This window comes from Nannospalax galili, unplaced genomic scaffold (assembly GCF_000622305.1).
Source record: "Nannospalax galili isolate Female #2095 unplaced genomic scaffold, S.galili_v1.0 scaffold10, whole genome shotgun sequence".
In the NCBI taxonomy this organism is placed as follows: domain Eukaryota; kingdom Metazoa; phylum Chordata; class Mammalia; order Rodentia; family Spalacidae; genus Nannospalax; species Nannospalax galili.
In genome coordinates, this window is record NW_008331140.1 from 10572406 (window position 1) to 10587569 (window position 15164).

The window sequence follows — 15164 nt, forward strand, 5'->3', positions numbered from 1 at the left end:
CCCATGTCATGCAGTGGCCACAGAGGTCAGAATAGGGCATTGGATTCGACTGGAACTGGAGTTACAGATGGTTATTAGCCTCTATTTGGGTGCTGGGAGTTGAATCCAGATCCTCTGGAAGAACAGCAAATGTTCTTAACCCCTGAGTCATTCTATCCAGTCACAAAACCTAAAGAATTTTTTACAAGACCAAAAATTACAGTCAAATTCATTAGATCTGGGGTTAAGCTCAAGAAAAGTTATCTCAGAAAAGTTCCTCATGTGGTTTTGAGGCAGGCCCCAAAGTCGAGAAATAGGCTATAAGAAATCTACCAATCTTCAAACTTGTTATTTCTCTATAGACCATTTGAAAATTAACAAAATGGTTACAAAGTAATTCAAAGCTTTTAGCTATGTCAAGGAGATGACTAGTAATACTCAGAAACATAATTTGTGGAAAGGGGCCAGAAGACCAGAAGATTGGAATTAACCAAACATGAATCGCTTAATTGGTATATTAGAAGTCTTCAAAAGAAAAGAAATGTCTGTTAAGAGGAAAAGATTTATATCAACCTTTCTATAGTTTCAACACTAACAACTGGATAATAAAATACACAGCAATACTACTTTTATCTTTGTTACTTAATGAAATCTGATTTCACAACAATTCTCTGTAGTTATACTTTCCCAAGCAAAAAAAAAAAAAACTGCTTGTTTCACAATTTTCTGTCTCCTTACACTCAATTTTCCAAAGAACTGTTGACATTTAACAGTAAAACCAACAATCATTTTACATCGTTTTTGTGAAAATGGAAATCTTCTTGAAACTCAAAATATTCTAAAGGGAAAATTGGTTCTAAAATGTGAAATCAACAAATTACCAGGTATGACTTACAAACACAAAAGTCAAATGTAATATAAAATGTACCAAAAATTCTATTTCTTAGCCACATATTGTAGAACTGTACTTGCTTTTCTTTTATCTACAGGTATGTTTCTCAGCTGATGAAATGACTCAATCTAATCTTTTACTTTAAATCTACAGATATGTTAATTTTGATGTATTTCTAATAAATATAAATATTCCCCAAATGCATCTTTTGGAATCATGCTTATTTTGACAGTATTATTTAATACAAGATATAACCAAAAATTTCCACATAGAATATTACAAGTATCATCTGCAACACGTGATAATGTTTAGGAGAAAATACTGGCTAAAAATTATTAACATGTTGTAGAATCTATTACAAAATACCCTGTTATCCATGGAGTTCTCCAGAAAACGTTTTTTGTAACCAAAAAAGGGGGGACTAATTTGCTTGATTCCAATATATAATCCAAAGTTCAGGGAACAAAAAAGAACACCTACAAATTACCTTCAAATTGTTTCCTTTCTGTTATTTTCTCTTTCTCTAACCACCTACAAAAGACATTACTCATCAACATTACTATATATTATTTAAAACTACCAGAACACACAAAAGATGTTTCTAAAAACATTGTTTATTTTAAAGCATTGCATCAAGTTTGAATCTCAGTAAATAAAGCCATGGCTTCATTATATGTTGAATTTTGCAGAGTATAGTCTTCCAAACAGCAGAAATGATAAAGTAGTTTAATGTAAAAAGTGTTTGGTTTAAGAGATTAAATAATATGGGACAAAAGTACAATATGCATATCTTTTGGTTCAGTGACTCGGGCTGTGTTTCTGGTCCTTTTAGAAGTAACAAGACTCAAAGGTTGTCTCATTTGTTTGATACTTATGCTTTCTGGTGAAATCAAGGCATGATAGTAATTCTTTCTGCTTGGATTAGTGTGGGCACATGATCTACCTAAACTGAAACAAAAAGGTCAGATATTGAAGACTGTGGCTTTCTTGCTCATGAGTTGTATTTAAATGGAGCAGGAGGCAAGTCACCAAGGTTATTTTTAATAAAAATCTATTGGAATCAAATCTTGAGCAACGAGGGACAAAATATTGTATTTTGTTCATCAAAAAGCCTGAACTTTTGCAAGGAGACATTTTAAAGTTAATTGCCGTTTCATTTCCATGACTGGACCATCCATACTTCACTGAGACAAGCAACAGTGAAACAGGACTGTGTCAGAACTGTGTAGGTAAACAAAGCACCTGTCAGTGGAATGCATTTAGTGCTTTAAGTGTGGGAAATCAACTATTTTGATCACTGCATGTGTAATGAAGTTATATTTAGAAGCTTAGAAAACTTGTGGTTCAGGACATGCAAGGCTCTTCTACAAAACATGGGAATGTCAGAATTACCATTGTAACTTACGCCTAACACATCACAAACATAACCTGTAACTACAATTTAACAACAGTAACATCACATCAAAAAGGTACATGTTCATGTTCACTACAGTTAATGAGGCAATTTTGGAATAAGAGTCTCTCTCCCTCTCTCTGTGTGTCTGTCTCTGTCTCTGTCTCTGTCTCTGTCTCTGTTTCAATTCATCAATGTTTAACTGCAGATATCATTAAGCTACATAATGATATCAAAAGGATTAGGCTCTAGTATCTTTAAAGTATTTAAAACGCCTTGGCAGATAACAGTACTATTCTATAACATCTACTTAAAGTTTTTAACTTCACCACCCATTTCCTCACCATAATGTTCACATTTTAATTGTGTATTCATTTTGATTGTTTGCATGCGAGAACACCAGCTAATCTATTATTTCAACATTAAGCCTATTTCTTTGAAGCCAAGATAATTTTGCTATTTTATAAAAGCAATGGAGACTCATTTTTCAAGATGCTGAAGAATGCTTAACGTTCACGCTTGCTGCTTTGCCTGAGCTTCTGCTTCCTGAAATGAAAAACAAACAAAACATACGTTTAAATATCATAAGGCAGATACCCATGTGCATTGCATTAGAATAAATTAGCTCTAATTACTAAGAATATTCAAACGCAGTGTAATTACTTCCAGAAAAAAAACAGGTTTTAAAATAATTACCAAAAGCTTTCATAATGCCAGAAGGTGCTATGGAAAATTCTGGGAGATTAAAAACTCATCAACAATCTTACCAAGGAATAGACCCAGTGTGCTACACAACTGACTTGCCAAGCAAGATGTGCCAACTGGTACAATGGTGGTATGACTACTATGAGGGAAACCAACTGCTTTCTGATTCAATTTGAGGTAGGTGTGCTCCACAGGAGGAAATTCATGCCTGGTTCCATAAACCCTGTCAAAATCTCATGGCTGAGGAGGCCATAGTACCTAGGAGGAACCTGTTGCTGTTATTTTACTCAATAGTAATGTTGTATTCGCCAAGCTGCCTTCTGTGCTTGTGCCCATAGATTTGTGTTCCTTGAAAGCTTAACCAGATAATCTTCTTTTTGCAGTGAGCAGCAGTTAATGCAGACTCATAATTGGTCAAAATGATGAGAAAAGATGACTGCTAATTGTTCATTCCTCAGTGGGACATCTGTAGCACCCCCTCCAAGGTTGAGAGAACACTTCAGGAGAGGGAGTAGAAAGAATGTAAGAGCCAGGGGGTGGGAATATTCTGGAATGCTGTCTTCTGGGCACAACAAGGCCATTGCACTCATAACTCACAGGTGGGCTACCTACACAAGATGGAGTCCTGCCAACATTCCCTCATGGATTGAGGAAAAGCTCATGAGGCCTTACTCGTCTCTGAGAAGCTACTGGCAGTTAACTGTTGCTGGGGGGAGGGGGCATTTTCTTTAGCAGGAACTCTGGTAAATGGCTCCCCATCCATGTTCATATAACTTATTGTATTGAACTTACCCAACTTACTAGGTCACATACACAGGCATGAAAATAGAAGTGGAAATATTTGGGAAGAAGAAGGAGTTGAGAAAAAGGAAAAGGGAGAGAGGATAAGGTACAAGGTAAATATGATCAAAATACACCGTATTTGTATGTGAAATTCTTAAAGAATAAATGCACAATATTTTAAATATTAAAAAAAACAGCAGAAAAATGAAATTACAAAATAGAAACTACTATCTGGAAGCTGTCTAACCATTGCTAATCGTTTGAAATGATTCCATAAAAACAAGGGACTTGGGGCTGGAGAGATGGCTCAGCGGTTAAGAACTCTGGCTGTTCTTGCAGAAGATCCGGGTTCAAATCCCAGGACCCCATTGTCAGCTAGCAACTGTCTGTAACTCCAGTTCCAGGGATCTGACAGCCTCTTCTGTCCTCCGTGGCCATTGCACGACATGGGTGCACTTACCTACATGCAGGCAATACACACATACACATAAAAATAATTTAAAAAGGGGACTTACAGTGTCTAATTTATATTGTGTTTAAATACAGCTTATTTCCCTTTGGATGATTGTTCGTAAAAACTGTGTGTTCAAAAACATTGTTGTCTAAAATTTTCAGTTAGATGAGTTTTCTTTAAGGTTTAAACCTTAGACATTGTGCTATTTTTTCAAATAGTGTGGCTTCTATGATTCATGACAGTAAATTAGCAAGAGAAATCATGTTTACGTCCTTGTGCTCTGCATAATCAGTTCCTCTAGCACAGGAACTCTACTCTGTAGCTCCCATTATAATATGTGACACAAAATAAACTTGTAAAAACATGATTGGCAAAAGAAACATCAGGTCTAAGCTTCAGAAGTCAAGTACACCAGAAAACAACACCCTAAATGCTGGTTTGTAATCAAATACATGACAACATTATAAGAAGCCAGACAGCTGAATAAAATGAAGGAAAGAAGAAAAGAGGCTCTACCTCATTCTTAACATATTTTTATCAGAATAAGTGAAATAATGCTACTGATATAACTTTGTAATAGGAAGAAATGGAGGGAGGAGATAAGAAGGGGCCCTCTAAGCTCTTTTGAAGTTTGTGATACTGTTTGACTATCTGAATGAATATATCTTGTACCAATATTATGCATTTTGTTTTCTTCCTTTTTATAATTTTGCTATCATTTATTATTTATGTGGGGGGTATGTGTGTGTGTCAGAGAGAGAGAGAGAGAGAGAGATGTGAGGGGGGCAGTCATTCCACAGTGCACATGTAGAGGTCAGACAACAACTTTATGGAATTCATTCTCTCTTTCTTTTTTTTTTATGTGTATGAGTGTATTGCCTGTATGTATGTGAGTGCACCCATGTCGTGCAATGATGTGGAGGTCAGAAGAGGGCTTCAGATTCCCCTGGAACTGGAGTTAAGGACGGTTCAAAACTGCCATGTGGGTGCTGGGAATCAAATCCGGGTTCTCTGCAAGAGCAGTCAGTGCTCTTAACCACTGAGCCATCTCTCCAGCCCCTCATTCTGTCTTTCTACCTTTACGTGGTTCTGAGGATTGACTTCAGGTCACCAGGCTTGTGCAGGAAGCATCTTTATCTGCTGAGCCATCTTGCTAGCCCTTGTTTTCTGTTATAGTAGAAGTTTGAACAATTTTCTCATCTAATAAAACTTATTTTAGACAAAAACTTATCAAAAGCCTAACATATACAGTTGGGGAAGCAGTTACATAAAAAAATGTGCATCTGCCCATGAAGTCTTTCTTCCTACAAGCACACACCACCTCTGAGTGACCAATACTTGGAAATAGCCTACCTTCCTCTAGACACACCCTACTGTTCATAATGATTTAGTTTGCTAATTGTGTTTCATTCATCAACTATGTTAATTTATCCAAAGGTTTATTATTGTCCAAAAATAAATAATGTAAGTTCACAAGTCATTAAATCAACCAGAGAGCTTTAGGAATAAAAAGATAACATTGGGTAAGCAAGATGGCTCAGTGGGCAAAGGCACCTGCTATAAAAAGATGAAAGCCCGACAATCTGTATTTAATCTTGGACTACATCTAACGGTAAGAGAGAACACACTCTAAAGCTGTCTTCTGATGCCACTTGCACACACGCCCATGTACACACCATTCAGACCCCTACACAGAAACAACAATAATAATTAATAAATGAGTTTTTAAATGAAGAGAATATTTTCCTTCCTGCTTAGCTGGTGGTTTCTCTTTCCATCTCACACTAAAGGAAGAACACTTTTGAATAAGAGTGTTCCTAACCCTCCCACACTAACATTTCTATCTGAAATCCCTCATTCTTCATTCCTTTTAATCTCATGACAGGATCATATGCCTTCTCATTTTCAAGACTAACTTCCTCCCTCTTCAAGTCTCTTTGTTTCCTCCCAGGTCAGAGGCCCCAGAGATAGCATTAACCCATTCCAGTTCTTAGATACACAAGCACCTGGTTGACTGTTAAAGTCTAAAGTATGATTTGGTGCAGGGGCGGGGGGAGAATCCTAAATCCATTATTCTCTTCCCCAAAGCTGCTTCACTTAAGGCCCCATCTATTACTTTTGTGGACTCTTAAAGTATCCAATAATATAGGTCTGCCTATCTATAACGTCTCATTTGTCTAGTAGCTCAAATGTATACATCTGATAAATTTAGTTTCTTAAGAAACAGATTCCTCTGGTGTAGTGCCATAAACTTGCAATTCCAACACTTCAAAACTGGAGGCAGGAGGATCAGGAGTTCAAGATAATCCTCCACTACATAAGAGTTCAAGACCAGCCTGAGATTAAGATCTTGTCTCAGGGGCTGGAGAGATGACTCAGTGGTTAAGAGCACTGACTGCTCTTGCAGAGGACTTGGGTTCGAATCCTAGCACCTACATGGCAGCTAACAACTGTCTGTAACTCCAGTTCCAGGGGATCTGATACCCATTTCTGTCCTGTGTGGGCATTGCGTGACATGACACAGGTACACTTACATACATGCAGGCATAATGTACACAGAAAATAAAAATAAAAGTTTTTTTAAGATCCTATCTCAAACAAAGGAAGGAAGGGAAGGAGGGAGGGAGGGAAAACAAAGGGAAGATTTAGATTAAATCACATCACTTTATTAAATTTAGGTTTTTTTAATTATTTTTTAATTTATTATTTTTACTTTATGTATATGAGTGTAATGTCTGCGTGTAGGTAGGTGCACCCATGTTGTTCAAAGCCCCAGAGGTAAGAAGAGGGCGTTGGATCCCCTGGAACTGGAGTTATAGACGGTTGTCAGCTGCCATCAATCAAATCTGGGTCCTCTGCAAGAATAGCCAGTGTTCTTAACCACTGAGCCATTTCTCCAGCCAATAACATCTTAAAGTTCTGAAATAATCACACTATTGTTTCCCCAGATTTCCCATAATGACTTGTGGATGCCTAAAGGATAAATCTGAAGCTGTCTGGCATAACAATCATAACCTGTCACCAACCTACCTAGCCAATCACAAATCTCTTAACACAATGTCTTGTGTTTGATATTTCCTATTCTGAAGCCACACTGCACTACTTTCTGTTCCATGAACATAACCTTTTGTGCATCTATATGCCCTTATACAATGGTTTCCATTGCTGTCCCTGTGAAAGATGACTTAAGGTCACTTTAATATTTTGAAATTACCAACAGTTCAAATACCACCCTTCTTTTTGATTTACTTCTTGAATCTTCTTAGTAAGAGATAATGATTATTTTTCTGAATTCCTATAGCACTTTATTTGAGACAGTCTTACAGAATTTACCACAGTATATCATCAATTATAAATACATACACATTTATTATATAATCATTTGAATAATGCACTCAATAAGTTCTAAATAGAATGTAAAGACTATGTTATATTATATATACATATATACATATATAGTACACACTTAATTTCAGTGACTGACACTTCATAAATACTTGGTAAATGAATGAATCCTATTTTTAACTGTAAGGGAAAATGTCATCGGCCGTAGAAATAGACTATCTTTTCACACTTCCTCTGATCTTCATTAAACTCAGCAATTTAATTTGGGTCTTACCAACTATTTAAACAAAAAGATTTTACCTAACTTTTCTTCTGACTTGATTCAATTTACATAAAGCCTAAAATATAGCATTTATCCATGGGAAAAGGAAATTTGGCAAGGAAGCAGGATTTCACAGTGAGACTAACATATGGGTAAACCCTGTCTAGTGAAATTACAGATAATATCATAGTCTGAAGACTGGGTGAGGAACTAGAGCTTAAATACACTGTTGCACATAAAATTTATTGCTAAAAGTCTGATATTTTGGTATCACTGGACAAATTTTGATTAAGTGAGCTGATATGAAAAAAACCAAATGCAAAAGATAAAGGCTTATTTAAAGTCCACAGCTTTGAGGCATTTCGGCAGGCAATTTCACTATTGCTTTCTTTCTTTATTTGGGCTCCCTTGGGAACACTGTCACTTGAAAAATTAATTTGTCTTGGCAAAGAATAGAATACCAATTGTAGCCAGAAATTTAGTGACCAGTTTTATAACTTAAATGTTCTTACCATACTTGAACAGATGACACTAACGTTTGCTCTCACACAAAGTTAATAAATGCTGCTAAGGAGATTACCATGAACTAAGATGCACAGTGTGCATGCAGACATGTGCAGTAACCAAGACTTTAAGGTTGATAATCACTTACTTATGAATGGATGGCGATAAATTTGCTGCCTCAGGCAGCTTCATAGAAGTTCTGCTTTCTTACACAGGCATTTGTAGCTTTATTTGTGTATTCTGCACATCTGTCTGCCATACTAGGGATTAAGTTTTTTGAAGAGCAACAACTTTTACATTTAGCTATGGTATTCTATTTTTTTTTTACTTAATCTAAATACTTAATAATGGTGGAAGTCTTACTGATTAAAAAACCCCCAGCAACTATAAGATGGTCAAAAAAACAGGAAAATAGAGAAATCATACCTTTGAACCAGGTGGAGCTGTCAAGCCTAAAAAGGCATAAACTGCATTATTTTCTCGGGCTTCAAAGAAGGCATCATAGTCCTTTGTGAAAATAAGACATGAAATATTAGCAGTCTGCAATCCAACAAAGGAAATCAAAGATTTACTCACAATAACCTGATTGCTGACAGGATAAGCAGTCTCCCTGGGGGCTAAGTTCTACAACACTGGAATTCTGGAAGGTGTAATCAACAAATAGACTTTTGAAAGAACATAACTACAACACCAATGTGGGAAGCTGAGGTAGGAAGATCACTAGTTCCAGGTTACATTGGGCAACATAGTGGGATACGATCTCAAGAAACCAAGGAGGGAAGGATGGATGAAAGGTGAGAAAGAAGGCTTTTGGATGCCATTTAATGTGTCCTAGAAGGTATGCTGTTCTTTGGGGCAACTGTAGAATTCCAACATCGTATAGAATTTACATCTGCTTGCACCTTCCTTCATCACTGAAAGCAATGATTTATTAGTAGTGGATTGCTTATTTCTGGTAGAAGACTCATTCCAATTCTCCTTATTTCTCTTCTGTTAATGAATTACATAGTGATTTTCTCAATCTGCAGCAAATTGGATATTATCTACATGTGCAGACAGCCATAACAGTAAGGTGAGCTTATGTCTGAGAAAAAGAGTAAAACATTCTATTTTATTATTGTTCTTTTTGATACAGGGTCTCTCTGTAGCCCATCTGGCTTGGACTTCCTGTGTAGACCAGGCTGGCCTTGATCTCACAGAGATCTTCCTTCCTCTGCCTGCCACCACAGCAGGCCTGAGCAAGACATTCCTGAAATAAGAGAAGAGACTTTAACCCTGAGGATCCAAGAGAAGTTTCACATGGTCAATTTGGTTTGGATTCACACTGTTAACCTCTAAACCACTAAGAAATGGTCAAACATGACTAAATTTGTGATATATAATCAGGACCAACAGTTAAATGTCTACTTTCTATCTGACCTTGATTTGTTTGATTTCTAAACACACCAGAGAACCTAACACTTTGGTTAATTTGTTAAAGCTGAAAAGTCTCAAGATTTTCTGAATCACTAAGTTTACCAATCACGAGATTCTTTTCAAGTACATTTTCTTTTCTGAGCACTTGGAGGATCTGCAGATAAAAATGTTGAAAGTATATTAATGCACTGATGACGCTAAATGTCTGGCTCCTAGCTCAAGAAATATCAGAATATATAACCAGGATGGTGCCAAATATATTAATGAAGAATCCATGTCATAATATTTTTCATCATATTAATTATCATTTCATGAAAATGTGCTTTCACTCCTCTATACAAAAAACAATCAGAACAAGGATTCTCCTTATAGGTTGTGTAGATTCTTCTATAACAGTCTCACAAACATAGGTAAGGGTAGCAATCGCTGTCATCTTCTAGTCGGATCCTGTGCCATAGCTCAATGGCATTCAATAGGATGCAATTTTCACCCAGGGTATATCTACCAGTGTCTGGAAGCATTTTGGGTTGTTCACAACAGAGGGTGCTACTGTCATCATATGGGTAGAAACCAAGGTTTCTGATAAGCGTCCTACAATGCACAGTGGTCTTCTAAGGTGGCAGTAGTCACAAGGTTGAGTAAGTAAAAGTAAATTTATATGAAAAGTCAATTTCTTAATGTTTCAGAATGAGAATCCAAACTTGGGGGTTAGCAACAGTACGATGTTGCTAGCAAAGCTAGGTCCAAAGAAGTGAAGAAGTTGGTGGTACAGAGCTAGGAAGTGAACACCTGGAAGAGATGTATTGCACAGCAGGCACAGTCATGGTCATGGACGTATCTCTGCACTCTTCCAGACAAGTACCTTTATTATTAGCCAAATGCAATATAAAACCAGTTACCTGCTGGCACTGGAGACTGAGCAATATAATTGGCAGAGGTAATCTTCCCATATTACAACATAAGAAAATAATGACGAGATCTTCGAACAAAGAATAACAGTGCTTTGACAGTAGGAGTTTCACGGTAAGGCATATCTAGGTTTAAATCCTGGACTAAGTTTGCATATTTACTATTTGAGTGGTTTAAGAAGCAAGTTAGCCTTTTTATATCTCATCATTTTTCAACAGAATAAAAACTGTAATAGCACCCTCTTTGGATTGGTATGAGAACCGAGTATCATAATGCACATGAAGCATATAGCACAATCACTGGCATTTAAGTTTTCTATGAATGACCGCTACATATCCTTCTCTCTGAAAGTTTATAAAGTTAAAGCCTTCATTCTCATTGCCATTAAGCTCTTAACTCAGCATCAGGCAAAAAGAGACTAAATAGAAAACGGATTCCTTGTCTATGAACAAATATGTATTTGATGTATTTGATGAACCGAATCTCACCTTCCTGACCTTTTATTTCCATCTTTGCAATTTTTAGTGATACTTGTCTTATGTCTATAAGAATCTCCATTCCCACGCAGTGTGACTTCCAAGGAAGAAGTAAATTAGAAAGATATGGTTTCTTAAATGTAGTCTTATAATCCAAACTGCTTTCAAAAATCACGCAATAAAATTTTCGATAATGAGATAGATAGCACTAATGTACTTTCCAAAAAATTAGAATTTTGAAGGAAATGACAAATGGTTGATGATAAAATATATGCTTATCTTTTGTTTCGGGGGAAAAGAAAACATAACAAAAGGCATACATGATTGAAAAACATTATGTACATGTGTGAAAATGCCATAATGGAACCCATTAGTATGTATAATTAATGTATACTAAAAATTAAATAAATTAAAATAAAATAAAGAACATGTGTTCTTCAGTTATGCTAAACCTGATGAAAAACCTAGAGATGTAAACGTTTCAAATTTCAAATTCCTACAGTCCTTATAAATGCTTTCTGTATCGTGCTATTTCATGTATATGACTTTACAGCCATTCTAATGTTTTAAGAGTGTAAGATTCTTTTCACATCCCACTTACAAGCAAATCAAGAGAAGAGACTGTTTTATTTATATCTCTACTTGTCTTGGTGCTTTGAACAGTCAGACTATAAAGGTGGGTGCATTATACAGTGAATGAAGAATTAAAATCAAATCAAGCACTCCATAGCTAAACCAATGACTGTGTAAGATTGTATACTTGAAAGCTTGTCTGTCATAAAACAGAATGTCAAATGTTGCTTCCTTTATTCTTTGTATGTGTTCAATTATCTACCTTAAAATTTTAAGAATATTCATTAATGATACCCAAACACAAGAGTTACTAACATCCACCAGAAGTAAAAATTTTCCTTTTTAAACAATTTTAGTCTAAATAGGCATAGTAACTGCCTTGTTTTCAGAGGCCTCTCCATGGATGCTCCAGAAACAATGCTATTGATGTAGCTGGAGTCAAGATGAATAAATACAAGCCAATGATCTGCTCAAGGTATGTGTTTAGACATTTATAGATTTTGTTTGTTTGTTTGTTTGTTTGTTTGTAAAAGTGGCTGACTGGTCCATTTGGTTCCTAGAGGACAAAATACTAACTGCTTAGCATGGATTCAGAGGAAAAAATGACTGCGTGCAGAAGTGATTGCACACATATCTGGAGGTGTGGCTGAAAGGTGTATGCTAGTTTATTTCAATAGACAAGAACTGAAATTGTCTCCTTACCCCACGGTATTGGCTTTCATTGAAAATCTGAGGCGGCAGGGGGTACCCTGTGGCTGGTCGGCTGTTTTCAGGTACATTTTCTCTCATCCACTTCCTATTCTCTTCATTAGCTGCAATGTCTTTTTCTTCAAATCCTATTTTGTTGGCTTCTAAGAAACCAAGCACATCTTGCTGTTTCTTCTTAATCTAGGAGTCAAAGGACAAAAAATGCATTGCTAAGCAAATAGCTTTTGTTTTTATTTTCAGATTCAAAAATGTCATGGATCCAAATTTGCAGGTTCACCAAGGACGTATCTTTCCTGTTAATGGCATCACAGAAGTGAAGCGCCTACAGGTCCTTTTATCAGTATTTTTCTCTTTTTGCATTAAAAATTTTCATATCTAATTATGCCTATAGAATTCTAGCTTAGGCACATCAAGAACCAAAGTACAGTTAATTCAAAAGTGTATGTAGAGGGAAACGAATATGTTTTCTGAAGATATTCAATCATATTGTATAGTTTCAGTCACTCCAAATGTTCTTCATTTACTTTCCACTTTAACAAGCACCTACGTCATCAAAAAATGACTCTAAGTGCTTCAACATCACGCAAGCCTCGTTTTCATTTTTCAGACCCAAAGTCAAGATGTAAGAGCTAAGCCTGCCCACATACTGCTTGTAACATCACCTGTATCATTCATCAGCTCATAGCATGTGCAGTTAAGACACTTTTCTATGTACTTGTGCTACCTCACTAAATTAATAGGTAGAGAGTGCTTACTTATATTGTCTCCTTATCACACCAAGGAAAGCATTTTGGAAATAGTAAAATTAATACTTCTTAAGTTTCTCCTACAATGTGTATTTATTTTAAAACCTGGTTTCACATATCTATGTTCATGTGCCCATGTTTAAAAACATTTCTTAACGTTTCTGAGATATAGTTAATAATCTTTTTAAAACATTTTTCATTGAGTCACCCTATAAGGACACACAAGACAGAGCATTAAAAAGCCAAAAAAGTAAAATATAATGGAAATAAGCAGTGTACCTAATGGAAATCAAAATGCAAAATAAGGACCTCATAGGCAAAGTCTTCTAAATTTACCCCTCCCATCCACACCCAAGTGTACATGCTTGGACCAACAACTTGGTCCAAGTTGTTTGTGATTATGGGTAGATAATTATTTTCCTATAAAACCACTCCAAGAAGAATTTCTCTACAAACGCCAGTAAAAACTAGAATTTCTAATGCCTGTTTAGATCAAAATATTATTCCTAAAGGATGAGGTATAATGAAGCAAAATTTACCACAAGGTCATTATTTCTAATGCGAACGCTATTTCTTCATTTAGTATATCAAATGAAACTTTCATTAGAAGTTTGAAAAATATCTACTACATAAATCAATAAATATAAATGTCTGGTGTGCAATACACTTGATAAAAGGGTCAATTAAGTAGTGGTTTCCAATCCTTGGCACACAGTAGGGTAATTCACTCAAAATGAAATGTGTTATTTGTCAATTGTTGTAGCCTATTTACAAATCTGAGTAGATATAAAGATATCCCACTACTGTGGTACATTCAGAAGCCCACCTCTCCAACAATAAGAATTATACACAGCCCTGGGAGATTATCATCATCATCATGGTGTGGACAAAGAACAGAGGACCTCTAACAAATAGCTCTTTGAGCTTCTTACCATCTTATTGGATGCTTCTTATGTTGTGAGTTAATAGAGTGGCTTGGTCTGGTATCAGTTCACACATTAGTATATCTTTACTGATATCTTTATTATAACATAGATCAAGTTTTTTTAAAGGAGATTGAGAAGATTTCTGCTTTAGAGGGCTCCAGTGTGAACATTCCACATTTTAGAGAAAGAACGAAGCTTCATTAACGATATTTAAACTGAGAAAACAAAACGGGTTTTCCTGAAACAAATCTGCCAGCCTCATGAAGGCTGGCACTTTCTTTTCTGATGCTTTAATGATTCTGACTGTGAGGAGCTAAAATCTAAAATGATGGTCAGACATGGCACTTAGTAACAACTTAGTAGTAGTTCCTTGGTGCTTAACAAGTGATAAGCAAAGTACTTTACCAGATTCTCTGTGTCTAAAGAAAATCAGCATACATAGCCTTTAAACATTACAATCTATGGAAGAGATGATACACACACATATTTGAAATCCCAAATGTAACACAGTGTTTAAATTAAATGCTAAGAAGACAATGCAGGATGGTTACATGCAAAGGCCTAGTGAATGACAAAGCCAATGAGAGAAAGGAGAGAAAACACATTGCTATTAGCAAGGACACTTAGACTAAGTAAGTAATAATGACGGCACAAATGCTAGATTATCCACCCATCTTCATGGTTTTAGTAAAAGGATGTTGTTTAGTAAAGAGTAATAAAGCTGGGGCTGGGCAGTTACATCAGTAGGTAATGTGCTTGCCGTGCAAGCATGAAGACCTGAATATGATACCTAGAACTCACATTAAAAAAAAAAAAAACCCAAGCATGGTGACACCTGCTTATAATCCCAGTGTTGGCATGGCAGACATACACAGATCACTGCAGCTCACTGGTCAACCAGCCTAGCCTTCGAGGCAAGGTTCAAGCAAGAGAGGGACCTATCTTAAAAACAAGGTGGATGGTATCTGAGAAAAAATATCTGACATTGACATTCAGCCTCCAAAGGCACAGAGAGAAAAGAGGAGGGGAGAGAGAGAGAGAGAGAGAGAGAGAGAGAGAGAGAGAGAGAGAGAGAGAAAAGAGAAAAAAAAAA

The 15164-nt window shown here is 36.2% G+C and overlaps 1 protein-coding gene across 1 annotated transcript in view; it reads right to left on the reverse strand.

Moving 5' to 3' along the window:
- Positions 1–1466: 1466 nt before the first annotated feature.
- The window catches only part of Sh3bgrl (SH3 domain binding glutamate rich protein like), an 81528-nt gene continuing 67830 nt past the window's right edge, over positions 1467–15164 (reverse strand). Inside the window, exons 2-4 of the mRNA XM_008822637.3 lie at positions 12394–12579; positions 8744–8824; positions 1467–2810 (exon numbers count right to left, since the gene is read on the reverse strand). Of these exons, the coding sequence (XP_008820859.1) occupies positions 2778–2810; positions 8744–8824; positions 12394–12579 (300 nt within the window). The 3' untranslated portion in view covers positions 1467–2777. The remainder of the gene's footprint in view (positions 2811–8743; positions 8825–12393; positions 12580–15164) is intronic.